At 47.0% G+C, this 26,426-nt stretch overlaps 1 protein-coding gene across 2 annotated transcripts in view; it reads right to left on the reverse strand.

Moving 5' to 3' along the window:
- Positions 1-26,426, reverse strand: part of CAPN14 (calpain 14) — a 36,149-nt gene that overhangs the window by 5,781 nt on the left and 3,942 nt on the right. Inside the window, exons 2-18 of one of the 2 annotated variants that reach the window (XM_032497303.1) lie at positions 21,607-21,878; positions 21,477-21,524; positions 19,859-19,928; positions 18,886-19,004; positions 18,613-18,749; positions 18,031-18,205; positions 17,394-17,459; positions 15,567-15,652; positions 12,979-13,053; positions 11,772-11,935; positions 10,597-10,760; positions 10,101-10,109; positions 7,956-8,161; positions 6,486-6,522; positions 5,961-6,017; positions 4,566-4,623; positions 1,133-1,197 (exon numbers count right to left, since the gene is read on the reverse strand). In XM_032497303.1, the coding sequence (XP_032353194.1) occupies positions 1,133-1,197; positions 4,566-4,623; positions 5,961-6,017; positions 6,486-6,522; positions 7,956-8,161; positions 10,101-10,109; positions 10,597-10,760; positions 11,772-11,935; positions 12,979-13,053; positions 15,567-15,652; positions 17,394-17,459; positions 18,031-18,205; positions 18,613-18,749; positions 18,886-19,004; positions 19,859-19,928; positions 21,477-21,524; positions 21,607-21,831 (1,761 nt within the window). In that variant the 5' untranslated portion in view covers positions 21,832-21,878. The remainder of the gene's footprint in view (positions 1-1,132; positions 1,198-4,565; positions 4,624-5,960; positions 6,018-6,485; positions 6,523-7,955; positions 8,162-10,100; positions 10,110-10,596; positions 10,761-11,771; positions 11,936-12,978; positions 13,054-15,566; positions 15,653-17,393; positions 17,460-18,030; positions 18,206-18,612; positions 18,750-18,885; positions 19,005-19,858; positions 19,929-21,476; positions 21,525-21,606; positions 21,879-26,426) is intronic. The other variant, XM_032497304.1, reaches the window with a different exon arrangement.

The following is a 26,426-nucleotide window of genomic DNA, read 5'->3' on the forward strand; positions in this document are numbered from 1 at the left end:
TGAGCTGGAGTATAACTGCACTGGGAGGAGAGGATGGTGGTGATGATGGAGATGCCAACAGCCACCATTTAATGGAGCAGGGCATTTTGACATGGCCGATGTGATGTGATTGAAATAAAAAATAGTAACTTTTTTTCATTGTTGTCAAAACCAACTCATGGAAGGAGTCAGGCATAGAGTGGCTGAGAATGCCTCTTATATTTATTTTTATGAACAAAGCTCAATGGTTGGCCCTGTAGACCATGTCCAAATGCACCAGAGAGACTGGGTGAAAGATACCACCCCACGCCACCTCTGTTTGAGCCCTGACAGTGAGCCTAGCACCGAGCTACGCACTTGACTATGTACTTCATTTTCACCTAATAGGTGGGGTAGGTGCTAACTGCCCCCGTTATGGATGATGAAATGAGGGCTCAGAGAGTATAATCTTGTCCAAGTTCATACAGTTGGCGACAAGGCGGGGACCTGCCCCAACACCTGCACACCTGACCACCATCCCCTCCTGCAAAGTTTCTGCAAAGACTTTTTGTATTTGCAACTTCCCTCCTCACACTATGCTTTCTATGTGCCTCTGGAATAGGGGTAACTAAACTCCGATTAACTTCTCCACCTAGAAAGGCAGAGGGTTTGCTTGAAAAATCAGTTGAGAACAAGAAAAGCTGAGTTTGTGGCGCGTCACTGAAATTCCCGAGCTCTGGTTTCCTGATCTGGGAATGAGGGCCACCATTGACTTGTCACCAAATGGAAAACTCAGGCCCCCTAGGCTCTTGTGAAAGCTTCTTGTAACCTGGAGAATTGTTACTAGCCCCCACCCGCAGCTGCCTCCTCCTATTAGGAAATAAGCATATTACTATTATTAATAACCATATGGATCCCTTATTCGATGACAGTTCTGTCCTGAGCACTTGACATGGGTCATCTCCTTTGCATTCTTATACCGATTCTCCGGAATAGGTTTTACTACCATCTTGGTGCTGCAGGTGAGGACCTGGGGGCATGATGAAGCCAAGTGACTTGTTCAAGATCACAGAACTAGCAAGTGTCAGGGTTAGGATTCCACTCCAGGCAGCCTGGCTCCAGGGCAGAGCTCTCAAACAGCAGCAGGCATCCACCTCCAACCCTGAAAGGATACATCCAGTAGGGCCAGGATCCCCTGGCAGGCCTCGAGGCTGAAGTGAGGCTGTGTGCTCCCTAGACCTGTGAAGGAACAGAAAGAGTCTGCATGGGGCTGGCCCAGGACTGTGTGGCTCTTTTCTGAACAGGGAGAGGAAGTGCTGTCTAGGCTGGCCATGGGTTCAAATAACCACCATCTCTCTTGGGGGTGGGGATGGGCAGGGAGACTGAGAGCAGTGGAGACAGAGAGAATGCTTGGCGAGGAGTCCTACACCCATAGAACACAGTAAAACCCTGCAGAGAACACCCTGGTTTTGCTTACACAGTGGGTCAGATGAACATGGCCTGACGTTACCTGGTGGGGCCAGGACCAGAGAGTCCTGGACTCCCCAGCCTGAAATGGCAACTTGTCCAAGCTCCCACCCAAACTGGGGGATTCTTTCCTCAAATGTCTTGACAGATGTCAGTTGCAGGAGCTCACTTTTTCACATGGCTGGATAGCTCCAAGTCAGGAGAAATTTCACACGTTCATTCCAACAGAAGCTCCTGGAAGATTCACTCACTAAATCCTATTTTTGCTTCCAGAAGCATATAAACAGGTACTGGACCCTCTTGGACTTCTCCCCTCTATTCTAAACATCTGAACATGTCTCCACCGGTTCCCTAGATGAAATGGTTTCTAAACCCTCACCTGCCTCTTCTGTGCCCTATGCATTGCCAGCATCTCTCCAAAATGTGGTACCAAGACTAGAATGCACATCTTCAGATGCAATTTGATCAAACAAAGTACAGTGGGTCTATCACTTCCAAAATTTTCAGTCTGCATTCCCCAAATTAGGCTCCAAGGGAGATATTTTGCAAAGAAAGGGTTTTGAGTTCCAATAAATCTGAAATATGTTGTATCTACAGACCCTTTTTCGCATTCACCAGGTACCTTAGCATCTGACAGGTGCTGAAGAGCCCACACTGAAATTTTTTTTAACATGGAATTTCCTGAGCGTGAATGACCATAGAACTTAACCCCTTTCATTTCATGGAACACTTACTAAAACCTCTTGGGTTCTAATACTTCTTGAAACACAATTTCAAAGACACACATCTAAATGCTTCCATTAAATACTGTCTGAATGTGAATTAGTTTATTTAGCAGCGACTTGAAACTGTTAGTACATGTTAAGCTTGAGGTCAACTAAATTAACCAGGTATCTTTCAAATAAGCTGCCACAAGGTGAAGGCTCTTCTGTTAGGAAATTGTGCAATCAATTTTTTAAACATAATAAATGGCAATTTTTAATTATCATCCTGACTCCATTTCATCTTTTTGGCGTGGGCACAGCTTGTGGTGAACATTTCTGACTTTCAATTCTGCTGTCTATTAAATTAACGATTCCTCCCAGCTCAATGCCGTCTGCAGATTTGATAAAGCCTGCAGATCCGATGTCTTCTTCCAAACCGCTGATAAAAGCTGAGGAAGTAAATGTGGGCCAAGGGCAGAATACAAAGGCTCTCCTCTAAATGTCTAAATGTATAGACTCCAACCTATAACACAGAATTATCCCTCTAGTTTTAGATTTATATAACTCTTGGGACTGATGGTAAAACTTGTGAATCAGAATGCTACTTTCTAACCCACATTTCATCATTTGTTATGGGAGACTTTATCAGTTTGCCAGAATCTACAGTAGCTCTCTGATCTATCTATCAGAAACCCTCTCAGAGGAATAAATCAAAGCAATTTGTCCATACATTCTTTCAAAAAATTATTTTGCATACTTGTGGTTAAGGACTTAAAATTTAAATGTGCAGAAGCCACCTCTTCTAGATAATTTCCCAAGAATTTTCTTTTAAGGAGGGGTGGGGAGGGGTTACATCTCATATTCTATAACTTCTAGAGCCTTCTCTTCTGGCTCTTTTATGATACCTGAGTTTGGCTTTAAGAAACCATCTGGAAATTATACGGTCTCTTTCTTTTTTCCTTTATTGAAGTCTAGTCGGTTTATCATGTTGTGTCAATTTCTGGTATACAGCATAATGCTTCAGTCATCCATATATATACATATATTCCTTTGCATATTCTTCATTATAGATTACTACAAAATATTGAATGTAGTTTCCTGTACTACACAGTATAAACTAGTTGTTTATCTATTTCATATTTAGTAGTTAGTATCTGCAAACCTCAAACTCCCAATTTATTCCTTCCTGACCTCCTCCCCACTGATAACCATAAATTTATTTTCTATGTGTGAGTCTGTTTCTATTTTGTAAATAAGCTCATTTGTGTCTTTTTTTTTATTTTTTAGATTCCATATATAAGTTATACCATATGGTATTTTTCCTTCTCTTTTTGGCTTACTTCACTTAGAATGAAGATCTCCAGGTCCATCCATGTTGCTGCAAATGGCATTATTTTATTCTTTTTTCTGGCTGAGTAGTATTCCACTGTATAAATATACCACAATTTCCTAATCCACTCATCTGTTGATGGACATTTAGGTTGTTTCCATGTACTGTGCTGTTATGAACATTGGGGTGCATGTATCTTTTTGAATTAGAGTTTCCTCCAGATATACGTCCAAGAGTGGGATTGCTGGATCATATGGTAAGTCTGTTTATAGTTTTTTAAGGAATCTCCATACTGTTTTCCATAATGACTGCACCAAACTACATTCCCACCAGCAGTGTAGGAGGGTTCCCTTTTCTCCACACCCTCTCCAGCATATATCATTTGTGGAAAAATTTCTGAGTGATACAGTACCCTGGACTGGAGTTTGTTTGGGTTTGAAGTCTTGACTTCATATAAAGGAGAAGCAATCACACATCTTAGGTAGCAAATATCCTTTAACTGTTTGGTTTACTGTTTCACTTTGAAATCCATTCTCTTCCCTGCAGAAATCATATTCTCTCACTCAAAATATACATATAAAATATTTTTATATGGACTTTAAGCTTTCCTAATAATTTACCCCAAGCTTCATACGAAGACATCCACATTACCCATTTGCAGTCCTCGTAAGTTAGATGTGTTCCCTCCAATCAGATTTTTGTAAGTTGATCAATTTAAATACAAGTTCATCAGAGAGCTGCCTGGTAAGCTAGTCAATACTTAATATTTATTTGCCAGGTTAAGGAAATGGGTGCTGCTCTTCCGCAGGGAATTTATATGCCAATAAAGAAATACTCACCTACTCTTCTCAATCTAGCAAACTGGCAGAAATCTTCCTTTTCACTGCCATATATCTCTACACACCTAGCTAAGCAGAAAAGGGGGCTATTTCCCATAAATTCCTCTACCTTTGTCAAACCACATGACCCACCATGATGTCAGACACAACTTCCATGGGGACCAGAGTGCAGTAATTCACATGGCCCACCAGAACAAAGAGAAACAGACCCAGGATTCAGAAAAGTTGTGTCCCCTGAATCCTACAGGATGACTCTGAAATACTCACCTGACCAGGGCATGTGGTTCAGGACCTTCTGCAGTTGGACAGCATTTATTTCTGGATGCTAGAGCAAAAGCAGAGTGGCAGGAGAAAACCGTCATTACTGAAGGGTCGTTAGATACAGAGGGGCCACAGCAGAAGCTGGCTGGGAAAGGCCTCGCCCGCCTGCATCCTCAGTGCGGCAAATACGCCATTTCTGGACAGAATTAGCGACATGGTAATCTTGCACGTATGGCACGGGACTAGACACATAATTAAATCTGGGATTTCATAAGCACTTCCGCAACAGTTTTTAACTGGGTGTCAAGTCCAGAGCACCCCAGCAGGGCAGGACTCTTAAGAGGTAGACTAACAGAGAGCAGTGATTCTCAAACTGGGTTCTACAGAGCTGCTTCAGAAGTTCAGCAACTGGGTTTTAATTTTATTCTTGATAAAATATCCTCTGCCAAAAGTCCAGATTTCAGTTTTAGAGTCCATAGGAAGCAACTCTTCACACAAACATTTAACTTTCACACATATTAATGAAACATAAGTACCATACATTTGGACTTAGAAAATAGATATATATTCATAACATGCAGTTTTTATCTGTTTTGTATACATTAAGATACTCTATGAGACTGCATTTGATAAAAGGACTATAGCAGAAAACGTTTGGAAACCCTTGATCTGGAGGAAAACTTCTGTAAACAACACATGTAAGATTCTGATGTATCCTCTCTGACAACATTAAGCAAAACACCAGTGGTGAGAATGAGGGAAGATGGAAGGGTGGACATCTGGTGAATTCAGTCAAGAGTGTTACCAACACTGGAAGCTCATGTTCCTCCAGTTTTAATGACATCACTCAGATGTCACACCCAGACGTCCTGCCCTGTTCTTAAACGGATTCAGTGTCTGGCGGCTTAGGGACAGGGTCGCCCCCAAGCCCTGCACTCACATCGCTGGCCTCCTGCTGGTGGCTGGATCTGGGTCAGCCCAAGGAAAGAACTCAAAGGGATCAAGTGTGTAGCCTCCCTCCTCCCCAGCGCCCTCCAGTGACCACCCACGGGTCTTTCTCCTTGGGCTTCCCTCCCCCGGACTCCGAGGGCATGTCATGGCCAGGCTCCACCCCCTGCTCCTGACCCTGACTCTCACCTCTGCCATATTCCATTTTCTCAGGGATTAAAAATTAATCAATGGAGCTTCCGAGGATAGTCATGCATGTTACAGGAACTTCCTGGACTCAGTGGCTTTACTCATTTGTCCAAAAACTTGAGGGCTCTAATAGAAAGTGGCAGTCTGGGGACTGGGAAGCCTTAAATCACAACTTATACACGGGGTTTGGCAGATGTGAACCCATCCTCCAGGGAACTGTAAGCTCCACAGTGTCCCCTGCCCCTCGCTACCACCCCAACTGACCTTTTCAAAAAGTTTGGCGAAGAACTCATCCTGCCCTTCATTTTGGTCCACAATTTCCTAGAGGAGCAGACACACAGGAAGACTTGGTCATTCTCTGGATGAATGGACCCTTGTGCACGCACTAATGGCTCACGGGTCCCTGGAATCTGTAGGTCTGAACTTCAGCACTATCTGACATTTCCTACCATAGCATTCACACACATTCCTTGTTTCTCCAGTTCTTGCTGACTTTGGGGACAGAGCAAACTGTGGAAGGGGCAGAAGAAACACCAGGTGGAGGGAAACAGAAGAACGTGGAGGAGTGACCCATGCACCTGGGGCTCTGGGCCTTCAGTGCCAAGGACCTGATGAAAGGGCAGTTCTCCTGGGGCAAAAACAGCAGAACCTGGGCCCTCTTAGTGGACCGTAGATACCAGAATGTGTGTACCACAGAGCAGGGTCTGTGGGATCTGGATGTGAGCAAGAAATCCACCACCCTGGGTTTATAAACAGCCTCCGTCATGTGGCATTCCATCTACAACTCACCTTAGAGAAGATGACATTTGAACACCTGCCAATTTCACTGGAGAAAAAGAAAGACAGAATTACTTCTTGGGGATCATCTTGGGAAGCTTTGGACCAAAGTTCTCCCTCGCCTGGGAACTCATCTTCCAAGCTCCTTAGCTGATGCGCTAGGTGGGCCTTGCCCAGCTCTCACTCCACGCCCCCCTCCCCGTGCAGCGTGCAGTCTGGCTCCCGGTCCAGCTTATGGCTTGTAGCTCCCACACACCCCGTGCCCCTTCTCACCTCTGGGCCTTTGCTCATGCCGAGCCCTCTGCCCGGTGTGCCCTTTCCTCCCCCAACCCTCACCTAACAACCCTAGTTCGGTTAGACTATGTTAAAATTCAGCAGCCTGACAAAGAGGTGAGGCCTGAGATCAAGTCAAACAACCTATGCCCAGAACATGTAGGAAGAACTGGGTTCCAGGCATTCAAGAGCTGGCACGTCAGAACAATCACAGGCCAAATGTAGGCCTGCCTCATTTGACTGTGTTTTTTCCAAATTACAGGTTTGGGGCAACCCTGCACCTAGCAAATGTATTGGCACCATTTATCCAACAGCATTTGCTCCCTGCATATGTTTCTGTCACATTTTGGTAATTCTCACAATATTTCACACTTTTTCATAATTATTATATTTATTATTACTTATTTGTGATCTGCGATCTTTGATGTTAACTGTTGCAAAAAAAATTCTAACTCGCTAAAGGTTCAGATGATGGTGAGTATTTTTTAGCAATCAGGCTTCTTAAATTAAGGTATGCACATTTTTTTTAGACTTCATGCTACTGTACACTTCATAGGCTACAATACAGTGTAAACATAATTTTTATACGCACTGGAAAACCCAAAAATTCCTGTGAGTCTCTTTACTGCAATATTTGCTTTATTGCAGTGTCTAGAACTAAACCTGTGATATCTCTGACGAAGGCCTGTAGTAAGTTCTGCTGGGATGTGTGTGTATTGATTTGTCTGAGCCTGACGGTTGATGACAGCCTCCCTCATCAGAACAACCCCTATGCATCTCTTAGAAGTCACCACCTCCCTGAAGCCTCCCCTGCTTCCCCCAGGACCATGGAAGGTTGGCTCAGCTGCTCCTTCCCGATGTTCCTCTAACACCCTGTGCAGATTAATGCCAGCCCTGGACACAGTGTAACAGAAATAGCTGTTCATACATCCACGTCCTGCCCAGATTCTGAGCTCCTGGAGGTCAGGGGCCAGGCCTGTTCTAGCTTTTTCTCTCTATGTCTATAGAACGTTCATTTGTTAGAAGGAGAAAGGAGAGGAAGGTGTGAAGGATGCTCTCCGCGTAGAGAGCTGCCCTGCTCTCTGGCTCACCCTACCTCTCTTCCGTGTTGGCCACGGACACCCCCATCCTCTGCCATTTCCACCTCCCCCACTTCACCTCGCCAGGCCGCAGTGGACCCCAACCTCCAGGAGAGGCCTGGGCCCTTACTAAAAGACGTGCTTCCTGGAGAAGACTCTGAGGACGAAGGCAGACTCCTGGCGGGCCTCAGACGTGCAGGGCACGATGAGGTACCTCCCCGGCTCCAGCCACAGCTCCCGGCTCACTTCTTTCTCCCTGAGAAATTCCTCAGGCCAGCTCAGGGGAGCATTTTTCCAGAAGAACTCGGGGGGCAGTCTCCTCTGGTCATCATAACTCTGCAGGGGGAGGAGAGAGGGGCAGTCGAGGTGATCACCCAGGGCTTGTGGCCAGGCCTGGGCCCCTTGGCCAGGTGCCAGAACTAAGATAGCCTCAGATTTGCCAAATCCAACCAGCCCCAGTGGAGGAGGTGATAAAGGAGTCAGGGGTGGAGAGAAAACACCACAACATGTCTGGAGTGGGCACCTTTGCTGGAACCCTACGTGGGGCTGAATAAACAGACAGCAATTGATTTGACCTTCCATTAAAAACAACATCATATATAACATGAGGTGAGGAATGTCACTGTGTCTGCACTTTCCAATTTACAGCTGAGGGTCTGAGGCTCAGAAAAGTTAGGTCATCTGCACAAAGTCACCCAGCAGGTAAGGGTATCAGCCAGGACTGGAATTCAGGGCAGCTGAGCTCCCATGGCCAAGTCCTTTTCACTTCCTGATGCTGCCTCCATGTCTGCAATACAATTTCAAGGCTGATTATGACATGATCGTGGTCACAGAAACAGACGGACCACCAGCCATCTCCTACCCACCTTGTGATAGCTCCATACAGATCAACTGGACGTTCCGCCTCATCTCAGTGAAAACAGCCTTGTGAAGGGGATAGGGGACTGGCCCAGAGCTCAGAAGACCCAAATCAGGGCTCTGGTTAGGATACTGCCCATGCGTGCATTTTGTTTTCTCTCATATTTTTATTCTCTCTTTCTCTCTCTTCCTCTCTCCTTCATTCCTGTATTTCCCCTTCTTGCCCTTTCTCTCTGGCTTCCTCTCCCCTTTATTCTCATGAGGGCTGTGGAGGGAGAGGAGGTCCATGTGGGAGATGCAGACAACTGCTGATAAAGACGTTACCCACCACATAAAGATGTTTTGCAGATTCTGCTTAGGGCTGGGGAAACAAAATGTATCTCCTGATGATAAACGCTTTCTTTTATCAGACTAGGAGAACTAGAGAATCATCTCATTGCCATCTTTGCCTTGGCTGCCAGGAATCTCAGAACTAAATTTTATAATCAACTATAGTAACTGTTCTTGATTTAGTGTTCCTGGCAGAATTAATGGCTCTCCTACCCCTCATCAACTTATAACTTTTTTTCCTGCCTTTTGAATTTTGTAACTGGTTCATAGTTTTGCTCTGTTTATACTTTTTATTGTCAGTTGACCCAAATTCTATTTAGGAGAGGTGTGATATAAATAACTTTTTCTTTTAAAATTTATTAATAGGCAATTAATAAACTTTGGGAGCACTCAGTGTTCCCTCGGGAGGGAAAAAAATGTTGACCCAAGACACCCAATGCAAATGGTTTCTTTATAAAAATGCTCTTACTTAATTCAGTCCAATCTGAGACAGTTATTTTTCACTCCTGTTTTCTTTGGGCAACAAAATAGTATCTGCCATCCTTCAGAGGCTGGGATACCTCAGGTCTTCTTAACTGACCCCTCGAGGCCGCCACAGCAGCTGAAACACAGAGCTGTTCTTGCCCTCTGCCCATGTTTCTGTTTCATTTCCCAAGCCTTTGTCCCTTGTTCCCTAGGAGGTAGCTTGCATGGTCGCCTGATGTCCCATATGTTAGAGATCTATTTTATTACAGGCTTCACGACTCAGGCAAGATTGTGATTTATCGTTCCTCCTATGCTGTGACAGTTTTCAATATTAGCCCTAGGTATTTATGTAGGGATTTAATACATTCTAAAATTTATTGGCTCTGCATCAGGCTCAGATCTCCCTAGGAAAGCTTAAGGACTTTGGTGGGGCTCGCGGAAGGGGGGGGGGGTGTCCTTGGATGAAAATAGGCCAGTGGATGCTCTTCCACACACACAGGCAGCCGGCATTATCATCAGACATCCTCGTAGCTCCTTGCATAAGGCTGCTGCAGTCAAACTGAACCTGGCCACATGGGACACCACTCCCAGCCAGGACCAGCCGGTCAGGGGTGGAACTCACCTTGTTCATCTATAAAACAAAACAGAGAGGCCTCATTAGGCAGTGAATCCAGCTCTTTCACAAGCACAAACTCTAATGGAGGCAGATATCTAAGAAGACTCTACCCAGAGGCCCCTTCTCCTCCCACAAAACTTGCTGTTCTGGTTGGTGACATTTTAATCCACCATCAGAAATTCTAGAAAGGGTGAGGGAAGGTAAGCTTGGCTTCTGGAGAGGGGCAGAGGGAACCAGAATTGACTGTACCAACTGTGTGCTGGGCACAATGAGAAGCACCGCTTATCTCCGCTTTATAGATGGAGAAACTGATACTCAAATACAAGGTGGTGACTTGTTCTAGATCACATGCTCCCAAGGGACAGAGCTAGGATTTGCAGGTGTGGTAGACAGAGAAGGAGGTGAGTAGACAGACATGGATGGTGAAGTGGACAAGAAACAGGAAGGCAGGATAAGGGCTGGGGACCCCATGTGAAGCTGTGGGCGCCAGACGCCCACCTACCCTGAAGAGGTAGAAGCCAATGGCGAGGTGTGGCTGCTGGTTGCGGTGCCGGTGCCTGGGCTTCTGGAGCAGAGACACCAGTATGCTGCAGGGCCCCTGGAGCTTCCTGCCCTCCTGGGGCCTCCAGACGGACAGCAGGAACTGTGGGTTCTTCCAAAATGTGTCTGGGATGGAACACAGCAAGGTGAGACAGGCTCCCCCAGCATCCCGCTCACCACGCCAGGAGAGGAGCCCAGACACGGGGCACCTGTCCCAGGATTCCCACCCGAGGTCCATCTGGAGAGAGCCAAGGTTTCTTCCACCTCGGCTCTGTCCCCTCTTACCCACCACCTCCACCTCAGGTTCTTCTCTGGACACACGAACAAGAGTTACTCTTACCACTGCGGCCCTCTGTCCAGCGCACGGCCTGGCATAGACTTCGCGCCCCATAACACTGGCTGCCTGAGTCAGTGACTGTGTTGACTAACTGAAGGGAACCATGCCCGGGATCCCAGAGGAGCTGCACTTTAACAGGGACCATGCCTTAGCTTATGGACAGCTTCAGCCGTTGGGGGCAATGCTGTGGGGGAAGGGCAGCCAGAACTAAGGCTGCCCTGGCCCTGCTGAGATCATACCTTCCAAATCCTTCCTCCCAGAGATGGCTCACTGCCTCCATTGTGGGGAAGGGAACATGGTCCCAGAAACTCTCCACCTAGAGAATGTGTCCACGGTCATCTCCTAGTGACCTGGTGACCTTGGAGTTCTTGATCTTGTTTCTCTACCAAACTCTAGGTAAGGAGGGCTGATACATATGATACAAATGCCCTTTCAAGCCTGCCTGTTATGGGGTGGTCACTTCAGCATATCAGTGGCCTTGTCCCAAAACCACAGAAAGATGGAACCCACCCTTCTACTATGCATGTGCGCCTGTGGCCTCCTGCTGCTGATTAGGAAAGGGAATCCTCTGGAAAGATGCACCCCTAAGGGAATTTTACGCCTTTGTGCAAATTAGGACAAAGGTGCCTCATCTTGCAGGGAGACACAGCCCAGGGCCAGAGACACAGCTTAGCCAGCAGAGCCCTGGGCAGGGCATCAGCTGCACAGCCACCCGCAGTGGCTCTGCCCACAGCCCCACCCTTGACTGGAAAACTGCCACTTTAGGCCCAAGAACCCCTGGCCCCTCTGCACACACTCACCTTGGGGTGACTTCATCTGGCCACCAGCCGTGGTCCCCTTCTCCCATCTCCCCTCCAGCATGGTATACGACCACTTCTGGCCCACCTCCTGACTCAGTAGGCCTGGGCTCAGTTTACAGATGACCAGAAGCATGAAGTGTGCTTTAAAGTCCCGCAGTGACATCCTGTGCAGAGGGAAAGGGGACAGTGCAGAGATGAAGGAGGTGACATCTCATCAGGACCAAAGGGGAGGCTGCAACTAAGCACTGGGCATGCCAGCCCTCTCTCAGACCAGGGCCCCATCCTCCACGCCCTGTGCAGAGCTGAGCTGGCTTTGGACCCCTGAGAATGGGGCTGGCTGGACCAGTGTAAGGGCCCATAACGGGGAGGTGATGCTACTGAGAAACCCCATCCCATGGCTGGAGGCAGCCTCCAACAACAGCTGCCTGGGGGAAATGTTCCTGTTTCACTGATGGTGGGGGTAAAGTGGAATTGAGGCGTTCATCACTAGTCAACTGACTTATAAATGTTCAATGAGAATTGCAGAAACCAGTTCCCAATCATATAAAAATCTACACCAGCTCCTGGCCAACATTATGACCTGAGGTATAGGCTGTCTGAACCAGCTGACTCTCGGTTTACTCTCTGAAACCTGGAAATAATAGTACCTGCAGGGCTCTTGAGTTCAGTGACCACTTCAGGAGAGACAGAGAGCCGCAGCAGTCTGAAAAGGGTGGGTGTGGGGAGAAGAGGGGGCCACGGCGACAGGGTGGAAGTTAATAGTAAGGGCGGAAGGCGGACAAGACAGGGAACAGGTGGGTCTCATGTCAGAAGCAGCATCAGCTGAGGTGTCCGGTGACCTTTCACAAAGAGGGGTAAGAGGCTTCGGGGCGGATAGGAGGGGCGCTCTTTGGCTCTGGAGACACAGGCGCAGTGGCTTAGGAAGGGCAACTCCTGGATCGAGCATACTGAGGGACACAACAGAGCCCAGTGGAAGCTGGAAAGGAGGGGGCGGCCACCCCCCAACGCCCTGCTTTGAGTGCCGGCTGAGCTCCATGCTGGGGGTCACCACTGTGATTGTTTGCCCTGTTAGACTGTGAGCCCCGAAGGGTCTTCCTGATGTCTGTAGAAGAGACGCCTGGCATACATAAGGCACGCTGTAAATGTTTGCTGGGTGGATGTTCTAATTTAGGCTAGGGCACGTGTCCCAAGTCCCCGAGTCGAATACCAGAATTCTCCATCATCTTCTTTTCTCAGTAGCAGAATCTTCTCCTTGGGGCTCAGTAGCTCCCATGTCCTTGAGCTGAAAACAGGAACATTTTTATGAGGAAAGAAAAGATTGTGAAGGACATGCAAGAATTTCTTCCAGTAAATTCTCCTCATCTTTATGCTGCTTGTAGGCAAATAAATCTCACATCCTATATTAGAAAAGCAACATGTGGTGATGTTAATTCATCACTTCCTCTGAGCCAAGCTCTGGGCTAGGCTCTTGATGTACTTAATTTCATTTAAGGCTAACAACAACTTTACAAAGTAGGGGGTTTTATTGCCATTTTAGAGATTGGGAAACTGAGGTGGAAAGCGATTCGGTCACTTGCTTGAAGTCACAAGGTGATTAAATGTCAGAGCTAGCCCTGACTATGTTGCTATTGCTTGTTTTTTCACAGTCCACATTTTTGGATTTCTGTTTCTGGCCATAAAGGAGTAAAGCTTTCTTATATCACTTCCCCACTATAAAGTTAAAAATGGGACAACATATAAGAAACAACTGTTTCTGGACCTTAGACAGCAGGAAGCACAGGCGTGTGACCCCAAGAGGAGGGAAACAAATGAAGTAGCCTTAACACTGCTGAGACTCCTGCCTGAAACTAGTCCCTGGACAGTGATGCAGGGAAGTGGACCCGAAAAGAACCTAGCATTCCTGCCGAGGGGAGGAGACAGAGCCTGAAGTTCAGGGAGGACAAGACAGTTAGAATTTGCTGGGGAGAGCGCCCAAGATGAGGGGGCTGCACAAAGAAGGCACTCCAGAGAACTTCATCGGGGTTCCCTTGAGTCTTTGTCTAAAATAAAATCTATGCAGACATAAAGTGAAACCCCACAAGGCTGGACTGTACCCAGAGCAATTCCCAGAGCTGACACCAGGCTGGAAATCATTTGCACACCCACTAGCCAGAGTCAAAAGACCTTAGTGCACACATGGGGTTTTTAGCAGAGAACTCAGAGGTTGTACACCTTAGCAGTGACAGGTTTTCTGGATCTTTCCCAAAAGAAAACTTCAAAGCATCAATATGATCCCTAAGCAACTACCTGCCAGAAAAAGCTCAAAGTTCTTTAAAGGAATACAACAAAATTCAGCACTCAGAAACTTAAATTTACAGTGTCCAGCATCCAATAAAAAATTACTGGGCATATGAAGAAGCCGAAAATGTGATCCATGATCAAGAATATAAATAGATCTAGAAATACGAGAGACATGATGGCATTAGCAGTTACAGACATTAAAACACCGATTATAACTATGTACCACTTTCTCTAGAATGTAAAGGAAACTATGAACATGATAAGGAAAAAAGTAAAAGATATTCTCAAATGGAATCTCTAGAACTGAGAAATATAATATCTAAAATGAAATATCCTCTGGATGAGACTAACAGCAGATGAGACTGTGGGATAAAGCCCACTGTTTTACTTAACCCTTATCACACCCTGGCTCAAAGAAGGTAAGAAGCTTGCCTAAGATCACAAGGCTAACCAAGTTAATTTAACCCACCATCTTTCTCAAATGCAAGCATGTGTTCTAAAAAGACATTGACTACCTACAACATTATGATGCTGTATTTCCCTAATACTTTAAAATGTATATATATATATCTTTGGATATCATTTTTTCCACATAGACCCAGTCCCTCTGACAACCCTCTTTATTAATGTATAATAAATACAGTGCAGTACATTCTATCAGGAGTAAAATTTAACTGACTTTTCTGAGCCTTCATTTTTTTCATCTATAACAATGATTAAGTGATAACGTATATGTGAAAATTCTTGTGTACGCTAAAGTGTGATGGGGAGTCATGTAGAGTTAAGTGTTATAAATCTTCACAGCCAGAGGGAGACAGACGGTAGCACTTAGCCTGCCTTTCTGCCCAACAGCCAGTCCGTAGCCTGTGAAGCCCGCATCCCTTTGGAGTTGATTTCAGGCAGAAACAATCAGAATACCCAAAGGCTGTTATGTAGGGGTGAATCTGGATCTGTCTACCTCTGACTCAGCCAGCCCACAAGGGCCCTGAGCCGTGCCAAGGAAAGGACAGGGACCAGATGCCAAGGACCTTGCTGAGTCATGCTGTGCGACCTTAAGGAGTTCACTCAATCTAAGCATCAGTTTCTTCATCAGTAAAACGGAGATAAAACTACCTGCCCTATAATAGCGTTGTTTGGAGGAATAGATGAGATATTAGAAACTCAAAAGGCTTAGCACAGTGCTAGCAAGTTCTCAGTAAACATTAGCTTTAATTATTATAATGAATGATAAAACAATCCATGTGCTTAAACATCTTACAAATGTGAGAATATGTATGTATACCTGAATCACTTTGCTGTGCACCTGAAACTAACACAATACTGTAAGTCAACTACACTTAAATAAAATAATAATAATAATTATAAACATGAGGGAATTGACCGTCACAGTCTGGAAGCTTTCCTGATCCAGCCTGAGACCAAAGAATGCATTTGAATTTGTGTGCTGATGGCAACTTCCTTTGCCGACTCCGCTGGTCCCACCCTCACCCCTCCCAGCCAGCCTAAAAAGCTCACTTGTCACTCCAGTCTCCTTTCCATTCCACCTTCCCCCAGGGGTTCCGCAGCTTGACCAGATACTCAGGTCCATGTTTGGAGGTCACCTGCATAAAATGAGAACCAGTTCAGGTGGCTGGGCTGAGTGCCAACTGTAAATGTTGCAGATACCAGGGTGAGATTCCTGCCTGCAGATGAAACCTTGAAATGAAAGACCAAAGGCCCTGGGAGTTGGTAGAGGAGAAAATGGCTCTGCTACTTCCTAGCTGTGACACCTAAGGCAAGTTACTTAAGCTCTCTGTATCTGCTTCCTGATCTGCACAAGGAAGCTAATAATCACATCTACTGCAGTGAGTTGAATGGGAGCCCCCTCCAAAGATCAGTCTACCTAGGATCTGTCAATGTGATCCTATCTGTAAAAAGGGTCTTCCTTCGCGGATGTAATCATGTTAAGGGTCTTGAGATGGAATCAACCTGGATCAGGGCAGGTCCTAAAGCCAATGACAAATGTCTTTACAAAAGAAAAGAAGAGGCCAGACACAGAGGAGACGGACATGTGAAGATGGAAGCAAAGACTGGAGCTGTGCATCCCAAGCTCAGGAATGCTGGGAGCCACTATGAGCCAGAAGAGGCTCAGAAGAATTCTCTCCTAGAGCTGTCGGAGGGAGAACAGCATTAATGATGCCTTGACTTCAGACTTCGGGCCTTAAAAATGAACTGAAAGAATAAATTTCTGTAGCTTTAAGCCTCCCAATTTGTGGCAATTTGTTACAGCAGCCCTGCAGCAGGAGCAGACCTCCTCAAAGGACCATTGTGAGGCTTAAGAAAGATAACGTTGGTAAAGCAGGTAAAGATAGTACTTAGCACACAGTGAGGGCTAAATCTTGTTAAGTAATTTTGTTAAATGTGTACATAGAAATATTAACAAAATAAAATTTTGTTAAATAAATATGAAAATAAATTAAAAGTTCTTGGCATACACACAAACATGACTGATGGAAATGTGGGAGGAAGAAGTCAGGTGTGAATGGAGTTGAAAAAATTTGAAACAGAGCTAAAGGGAACTGGAGGACTTTGGGGAAGCCATGCGCACTAGAGACCAGCGAAGGATCTTTCAGATTCAACCTACTGATTCCTTATTTCCATGCTTTGTTCCTGCGGCTCCCTCCATCGGGAATAGCCCTTCCCCCCTCACACAAATCTACCCATCTTTCAGGGGCCAGCTCAATGGCACCTCCTCTATAAAGCTGTTTCTGATTTCCCCCCAAACCAACCAGGTGAATGTCTTCTCTCCTCCCTCTGAACTCCCAAAGCCTTTCATTATTGCTCCCTACTTTCAGTTTCTACTTTGCGTCCCCACCAATTTCAACTATGGTTTGCCTCCGTACTTGTGATTTGTAAGTTCTTTGTAGGCAAGGTCTCTGTCTGCTTCAACTTTCTCTCAATGTTTAGTAGAGCTCAAAAGATGGACAGCAACGGAAGGAAACTAGGAGAGGGTTGAAAAGGAGCATGTGAGAAATAAGCAGGAATTTGGAGGGAAAACCCAGATAGAAAAGCTATCATTGGCGGCCCAGGGTGAAGTGAAGTTCAAAGCAGGGTTGTGAGGTACAGCAGGCTGATTGGACGGGGTGGTGGAGGTGGCAGAAGCAGGATCCACCCCTTTCACCCCAGAGAAGAGGCACAGAGGTAAGGGAGCCCACCACCTGCTTTGGCAGGTCCAGCAGAGAATTCATCCCCTAGACTGGGCAGAGATGATAGCATCCACCAAGATGAGACAAAGCCTTGGCGAGTAGTCCCTGGAGAGAAGGGAGAGGCTGCAGGGAGACAGAGGGGCCTGGTTCTACCCACCTTCCTGATCCCCGTGAGAGTGTAGGCATGGCCGTCCACCAGCCCGTTCTCCAGCACCCTCTCCTTCTGTAGAGACCAGAGAGCTCCCGTCAGTCCTCTGCTGCGGTCAGCTTATGTGGGGGTTAGGGGACCTGTTCGACTGGAGTGAGGGCCTATGGGGAGGGGTGGGAGAGACCCACACTGTGTTTCCTCACAATTTTCAAAGCTCTTCAGCACCCAGTCTCATCTGAGCCTTTCAAGAAGTCAGGGTGCCATTCTGCACTGATTAACACCCCAGTTTACAGAATGCAACTCAGACTCAGAGCTGCTAAGTCATGTGTGAGGTTGTCAGGGGAGGCAGGGTTCTTGTCTGTTATTAAATTAGACAGCCAAGGCTAGCAGTGCTGGTAAATTGCCCTGCATGTGGTTGACACTTAAGAATTGTTAGCTTCCCTTTCTGTACGCCATCTGTATCCTACTGTGGTCTCGCCTACTCGGAGGGCTCAGCTCTGCTGTTCTGGTTTGAACATCCAGACTCTGGGTGCGGGAGCTGGTGGAGTCTGGGGGCCCACAGTGAGGAGAGGAGCAGCTGGTGGGTGAGGGGGAAGGGGACCAGCAGGGGAGGAGGACATCCTGCCAGTGCCCGGCCCAGTCTCACCCCTGAGTGGGTCTGGCAGCCAATGAGGGTTCTGCTGTAGGTCGCTTGGGTTAGGATATCCCAGAGGTTATCAGGGGCTTCTGCCAGTTTGATGGTCACTGTCACCCCTCCGGTGAAGTCCACCAGGGCTTCAGACACCTGCCCACGCTGCAAGTCTTCATAGGAGCCAGAGAGCCTGTCCAGGGAAGGAATAAACATGGGATAAGGGAAGGGTGATTACACCGTAGCCAGGGATGGGCCACACAAGTCCAGTGAATCCCCTGCCTGGTTATCCCCACATCACATGTCTGCTATTCCTTCCTTCTATCCCAGGGGCAAAAAAGAAAATACACATTTAGAGTTTCCATCTCTATTAAACAACTCCATCCATTAGGGACAGGCAAGATTCCTGAAAGCTTGCTCCCATGGGGTGACCCTTACATGTGTCACTTCTATATTTGCTGAGATGGGCCTCAGGATCTCACTTGATAAACTCTGCCTGCCTCCTCTTGCCCTCCCTCAACACTGACAAGAGGGAGACAGAGACAGAGAGGAGGGAAGGGCCGGGAAGGAAAGGGGGAAGGTTTCTGGTGGTTGCCTTACTTAGCATAGGCCTTTTCCAGAAGAGCTCCCCAGAACAAGTTCTTGTAGGTGGAAGAAACAAAGACCAGCTGGCCGGCCTCATTCACGGGCAGTCGGTCATCAACCACCACTGGAACCCACTTCCCGAAGTGCCAGAACTGGAAGGAGAGAGCGCCCTCTGGTGAGCAAGGACTCCCGTGGAGGGTGGTCAGCCCAGAAAGCAAGGATGTGACTCTTCCAGGAACTCTCTTTCCTAAGGCCTCCTGCAGGCTGGGGCACCAGAAGGACACTCACCCAGAACTGGAAGATGCCAGCATACTTCTCAGTAAAACTCTGATTCAGGGGAACGACGCGACTCAGGATGTCCTGATGCAAAGTCAGAGCTTCCAAAGCCGCCAAGAACCAGCAGTCGCCTAAGCCAGACAGCACACAGTATGTGCATGAATCCGCTGTACAGGCACGTCCAGGACTCAAGTGTCTGCATGGACGTACAGGGGCAGGTGTGCATGTGCTACAAGTGGCTGCGTGAATCTTCTGAGGACTTACTGCATACAGGAAACGCCTGGTCTCAAGTGCTATCCTCCCTGGGCACGTAACCCAGTTTAGAAGGGGATTATATCCCAGGGAGGAAGATGGTAAGTGAGCAGAGTAGGGGGTGGGCAACATTGTCTGGAACCCAGACTTGACACCAAGGACTGAACCATATTTCTGGACCAGCTTTTAGCTTCCAGAATGCCCCAACATCAGGAACTTGGACCCAAACACAACCAAACTTTTCTAAGTCCTGCTTCTGTAACTGATTTATGGTCTTCTGAGAAAGCCTCAACCCTCTGGACTCCTTTCTCTGTCTGTGAAATGGGTATCACTACACAAGTGCATTCCCTTATGGCCAAGAGCTTTTTTCTATTCCTGTAAAAACAAAGTTATGTTGAAGGCAGGTCTGCTTGGATTCTGGGGCATCTGGTGTTGGGTGTGCCAAGGACTCATTACAGAGACTAATGCAGAGTGAGCATATTGCCCCAAGGTGAAACTTAGACCTGTAAACTGGTAATGGGGATGATCGTTAGGTAAGGTTGGGCATTCCCATACATCCTCAGAGGACCAGTTGTTATCGTTGACCTGGCAAAGGGCAGTATGTCACGGTGGAGTTCAGGGTGGCCATTTCCCCCTTGGGGATCTCTCGATGCCCCTCCTCCCGCCCCCTCTGCCTTGGCTGGGCGGGGCTTGCAGGTGTCAGGTGTGTGTCTCAGGGGCTGGGCAGACTTACCTACCAATCCCTGGCACAGATCCAGCCTTCTGGCCTTGGCAGAATAGAACTGAGGATTGCTGTGCAGCTCCTGCGGGAACAGATGACACTGTCCTGATTAAGAACAAGGAAGCTCCTGGAGCTACGGTGACCGTAGTTTCCCACATCCCAACACTGGCCTTATGGGGACACAGATGTATGTGTGAAGTCAGGGATGTCCCAGAAAATTTGGCATACAGATCCTGCCCACTGTATTTCTCATTCCTTCTTGCAGCTCATGTTAAGTCAGAAACCCAGAGAACTCTGTATGGATACTGAGAAATAGCTTGTACCAAAAATGCCTTTTCTTGGAGTGCCTGTTCAAAATGGAAGCATCTTCAATGGAAATGTTTATGCCAGCTATAAAATTCTGGTTTCTGAAGTGGAAAAAAAAAAAGTGAACAAAGGGCCACAAATGGCAAAATATCCTTCTTTCTTCTGGGTGAGTTTAGTCCATCACATATATATGCTGCATCTTCTTTATCCACTCATCTATTGATGTGCACTTAGGATGCTTCCATATCTTGGCAACTATAAATAATGTTGCTGTTAATAGCAGGGTGTATGTATCTTTTTGAATTAGTTCTTATTTTGTGGTTGGCTTTATTCCTTTGATAACTATGTAAGTTTAAAAAGCTAAAGCTCTAAACTTTCCTAGGCACAATGAACAATGCATATATGTAAATTCAAAAGATATATGCAGTATATTGTGTATATGTATTCACATGCAATACATTGTATATGTGCAGTCAAATTGTAACAATTCTACCTAATAAAACTGAAAAACGTGGAAAAAATGGAAGCATCCCTTTTAGAGGGTGTTCTCATTTTTCCTAGAGATCTTTCGCATTCCCTCACTCTGCCCCTACTTCCCCTTCCCACTCCCCAGTCCCCAGGCCAGTGGCCTCTCCAGCTTCCTTGCTGGGATGCAGGCTGGGGAGGGGTGGTACAGTCTCTGCTCCATGGAAAGCCCTAGATCCCTCCTTCTTTGCAAGGGCACCGTTCCTGTCGAGGTCAGCTGTGTGGCACACTCACTGTATCAGCAATTCCCAAGACTTTCTGGGGGAAGGAGAATCTCGGCTGCCAACTGGTTTAGGAGGCTTACTTGGGAATTTTAAACACAACGGGGACTGATTAAGTCTGGGCTGCAGGCTCATTCAGTGATGGCTGAACAGGGCACAGGAAAGGGGAGAATCTGTAGCCCAGCTTAACTTCATTTTGTTCTCTAGGCGTGTTCTGGATATCTTGGGTGTCAATCACGTTTGGGGGAGCTGGATTGCCTGGGAACACATTAAGAAGTTGCGAACGAAGGAATTGTTGATGGAGCTTATACCGTGAAGAATGCCTTGTAAAGTGACTAATAGCTTCTTCCTTTAGGTGTTTTGCGAGCCTGATTAGGGGGAGAGGAGTGAAGATTGGTGAAACTTTGTCTCTCTGGCAGATGGTACTGGTGACTCAGATGGAGCTCAGCAGGACCCTGACAGATTTCTGGCTGCAGCTGCTCTGTACTTCTGGGCAGGGTGTGAGGGAGAGCTACCTCCCAGACCCCTCTCAGGGTCATCCTTGGGTGTCTCTGGGAAATGGGAATGTGAGAACTTACCCAGGGCGCTTCACGTGGGGACTGATGACAGTGAGTAAGCCCTGAGCCCTGGGAAGGAAGGTGAGGGTTGACCCACTGAGCATGTGCGGCCCAGAAGCCCCCTCCTGGCCCCCAGCCCCGGACCCTTTACCGGAGGCCGCCTCCACTGCAGGCGGCGCGGCAGCTTCCCCAGCAGGGCCCCGCTGCCGATGGAGCGCAAGGTTGCTGGGAAGCTCTTGTCCTCAAAGAGGCAGCCATCTCTCAGGCATCTTTCCAGCAGGGACTCGTAGTCCTGTTGGGGGAGCTGCGAAGCGCACCCCGTGAAGTCCTTCCGCCCCAGCTTCCAGCTGCCGCAGAGAGAAGGCAATAGAGACATGGCTAGGGACCTGGCGAATCCGAGGGCCTGGGATGGCTCAGTTGCACCTGAAATGAAGAGCGGAGGATGATGTTTCTTCTCTTCCTGTTGAGGCTTTGCCAGGCCCACAGGGAGGAGGAGAAAGGAGCTGTCAGAAAGAGACTGAAGCACGTGGTGTATTCTTATCCAGGAAAGTGGTGGTCCTAGTGTTTCCCTTAAGTGCTGGGGTTCCTGGCCAGGGTTGTGGTCCCAGCTGCCACAGAAGTTCCTGTGCGAAAAAGGGGTCTCCCCAGCGTTAGGGCTGAGTCCTGGCCCTTGACTGTGCCAATGTCCCACGGCCACTCCCGCTTAACAGGGATACAGGGAGGAGAGGAGCAGGAGTGGAAGCTCAGTTCACTTGCCAGACATGGAGGGGACGGGGCTGCCCCTTCAGTGCTCCTTCCGGGGCCTCAGAGCTCACACACATCCTTCCTCCCGCTCCAGCGTCCTCCAGCTTCCCTGCAAAACCGCATCTTTTGCTTTCCTCCTTCTACATTGTCTTCAAAACTACTTCCTTGATGACATTCTTTGGCAATGTGAAACAAACAAGCGTGTTGTGGCAAATGCTGAGAATTACCTGTACCTCCCCATCCACCCTTTTTTCTTACTAATAGAATCCCAGATGTGATGGTCCAGCTACAAAACTTGATTTCCCTGAGCTTCTTGCAGGACAAGGCAGACACACAACATACTGCTGACCAATGAGATGAAGGTGGATGTCTCTTAGGTGGGGCTTTTGGAAAAGCTATGACTTTCCTAACAAAAAAAACAAAAACAAAAACAAAAGCAAAACAACAACAACAACAACAAAAAAAACAGCTTCAGTTGGTACTAATTTTGACTCCCCTCCTTTCCCCGTTCTGGAAAGCAGATGTGATGCTTAGAGATGGAGGAGCTGTCTTGGGACCATTAGGGAAAATCTGCATGCTGGAAGGAGTCTGGATCTTAATGACTTCTTTGAACAAATGCACCAGCCTTGGGTGGTTTGCCTCTAGACCTCTTATTACATGAGAAAGATAAACCATTAGCTTACGTAAGCCAGTGGTAGCCAGACTCTGTCGTGTTCTTTGTCAGTCACTGGATGTATGCCAGTTTCATGCAGTCATAGCACTGTCAACTGATACTCAATGGCATGTAAAATTTTGCACACATTTTGGGGGGTCAATGGGTCCCTCTTTTGAAGCTTACCCATGAGCTTCATATTAAGAGCTCTGCAAGCCATGGGCCCTGCCAACCTAAATACTCCAGCATATCCTTAGATCTGCATCTACTTTTGTGCAGTTATGATTGGTTAAGTCCATGATTTTTATGACCTCTATTATTTGCATCCTTATCCACCTAGAATCAGAAAATGTCAGAGCTAGACTAAGCCTTGGAAAACATGTAGTCTGGTATTTCCTGAAATTATTTCAGCAGTGGGCTTCTTTCTTCAAATGAAATCCTACAGAAGCTCAAGGGTGGAGGCTTAGGTTTGCAGGCTGGACCCCAGTGTGTCTTTGCAAAGTTTCTCATTCTATGGCTTGGAAACCACCAATCTTTTCCAGCTCCCTTCATTTTTCAAGGGGTAAAGCTGAAATCCATTCATCCATTCATTGACCAAAAATTTAACTGGGAATTTATCATCTTCCAGACTTGAGCTTGGCACCATTTTCCAGAGACAGTCCCTGCCCTCATGGCTCTTACAGTTGTGTGTGTGTGTGTGTGTGTGTGTGTGTGTGTGTGTGTGTGTTGGGGGGGTAGTCAAATGATCTTCTCAGTGCCACATGAGGAAATTACATTAGAGCCAGATCCAGGACCCAGGGCCCTGACTTCCATTACTGTGTTCAGACCTCAGTGCCAAGAACTCACATTTGTGTGAGGTATGGCCCTTGGGACAGAATGTATATGCACTAAAAACCACCTACAAACAGGTCTATACTAAGTATGGGGATTCCCTCACAGCTGGAGAAGTGACCTGAAGGTCCTCTTCATTTGTCAAGATCTTGCCACCCTCCAATGTTCAACTTGATCCCTCCTCCAGGAAGCCTTCCTTGAGTGCCTGGCCTTCACTGAGCTTCCCTCATCCTGACAACCTACTGACCCACTGCCGACCCCATAGGACACCATACTGCACTCTAATTGATGCTTCTCAAATGATCACTAGTGAAGGACCTATATTCTTTGATTTCCAGTTTATCATAGAAATTTAATGGAAATGAATTAACAGAAAAATAAAAAATGTTTAAGATATACAAAATACAAGCCCTTCTCTAAAAATTTCAGATTCAACAGAAATAAAATTGCTGTGAAAGTTTCTAAACACTTAGTTTTCTACTTAGCTCATCATGCACTGCTCATGACCAGTTCATGGAATGGCCTTGTCCTTGGACCCCACAGTGGGCTCTGCTCTGAGTGAGTCATGCACTGGAACTTCCCCTGCCTAATACCGGTCTGTTATTCCCCAGGGGATTAACACTGGTAGACCGCTGTTAGTCTCACACCCGTACCACTCTCTGAGGTCAGGACACTCCGATTTCAGGCTGTTCTTTTTTATCACAGGTGCTTACACACTTCCTGGGGGCAGACCCAACACTCTCCCAACCCTAGTTATACGGATACAAAAGCTGTTATTCTTGGTCTTGTGTCTTCTCCTGAGTTTTTCTTCCTGTTACAGACTATCAAGCAAAGCTTTTCCAGTCCACTTCCTTACCAACAAGTTCTTTCCACCACATTTACATTTGTAAACATGAGGCCACACAAAGACAAAGTCTTACTTTTTTTGTTCTTCAAGCCTGAATAGCAATCCTTCACTGCTCCTGATGTGACAGATGGTAGCAGCGGGTCCCTTGGCTTCAGAATGCGACCCAGGCTCATGCCCTCCTTATGGGTCTCTGGGTCACACTCAGATTCCTCTTCGAACTTGAAAACATTGCATCTTATGACAAGCCTTGGCGCCTTGTGGGGCATACCCAGCACAAGATCCTCTCACCCTCCAAATTTCAGAATGAGGTCACACGCACATACATCTCATCTTTAAAGAAGTATTCCTAACTCATCTTAAGAAGAGTCTAGATCCAGACGTGGCCAGTTGGAAGTTCTTGCATGTCTTCTGTGTGTTACAAGCTGTGGAAGAAACTGTCTCATTCCCAGATTGTCACAGTTCTCTGCAAAGGGCCAGATGGATCCTGGTCATATTTGGAAATTGCATTTTAACTTGTAAGTGAGCAGTGTTGAAACAGGCCCATAAAGCAAGATGATGCAGATAAATAGGAAAAAGCCAAACGGGGCACAGATATTAGAGCGTGCAGCCCAAAGACATGCATACCTGTGTCTGGGAGTTTCCTTGGCTCCCCACAGGGAGTTAGACTCCCCTGTCACGTTCTCCAGGTCAGGATTCATTTGTACTCTGCCAATCAATATTCAGAGCCTCAATCTTCACTTTGCCATAGTGGCTGTGCTTGCCTTCTCCAGAGATGCTGGCAGAAGGGAGAGCTTTACAGTGGTGGAGGTATCCCTGGTTCTTATGACCCCAAGGGGGCCTTTGAATGTTAACTGGCTGGTGAATGTTAAGAAGCACCACTGGGTGAGACACTGGGTCTGTTTCATGCCTTAAGTCCCTGCCTTGATACTGAGTTCATTCATAGGTTTACTGAGAACCTACTGTGTGCTAGACACAGCGCCCATGCTGGACACATACACTTGGCCCTTGACCCCCCAATAAGAATAGAGTCAGGACTCTGAAAAGGAGACAAAAGAAAAAAGAACCACGTCCCCACTCACAGGTACTGTAGACCTGTAGAATCTTCCCGCGGGATGATTGATTTCCAGGGAACTCTGGCATCTTGCCACAACCCCCTAAGTTGTCTGAGGTAAAATTGGAATAGAAACCTCCATTCTTGCACAGTGGCTCTGTCTACATGATAAAAGGCATCAGATTGAAAAAATTATCAATTCCATGCTCTGGACAGTTGGAGCACAAGAACAAGACTAAGTATCAGTCCTGCCTGATTTATCTTGGGCAGCAAGGTACTTCTTTTGTGTAACAGGCATTGTTCCCTGCTAATGGAGCACCACGTTTGGAATTAGAAAACCCAGGAGGTGGCCAGGGTTGCCACCTCTTACTTGTGTGGCTGTGCACAGACCCCTGACCATCTCTGAGCTGGCCACGTAACCTGTAAAATGGAGATGACATGTACTGTGCCTACTCTCAGGACTCAAGGTGACAACAATGTGAAGTGGCCTGAAAAAACTCTAAAGCAGGGGTTGGCAAACTATGGCCCCTGGGCCAAATCTGACCCACCTTTGGTTTTTGTAAAAAAAGTTTAATTGAAACACAGCCACACCTCCCTGTTTATGTACTCTCCATAGCTGCTTTTGCAACATACAACAGCAGAGCTGAGTAGGTGGAGCAGCGATCACATGGCCCACAAGTAAAAATATTTACAGCCTGGCCCTTTACAGAGAAGTCCGCCCTAAAGCACTACCTAACCCAGGAAGAGTGTTGTTGCTTGACATCAGGCACAAGGGGAAACTAAAAGGAGAAATTCACAGAATCAAATGTGGTTAATTGATCCATCACCAAGAATTTATCTTAATGC

Source organism: Camelus ferus, chromosome 15, assembly GCF_009834535.1.
Source record: "Camelus ferus isolate YT-003-E chromosome 15, BCGSAC_Cfer_1.0, whole genome shotgun sequence".
Classification (NCBI taxonomy): Eukaryota; Metazoa; Chordata; class Mammalia; order Artiodactyla; family Camelidae; genus Camelus; species Camelus ferus.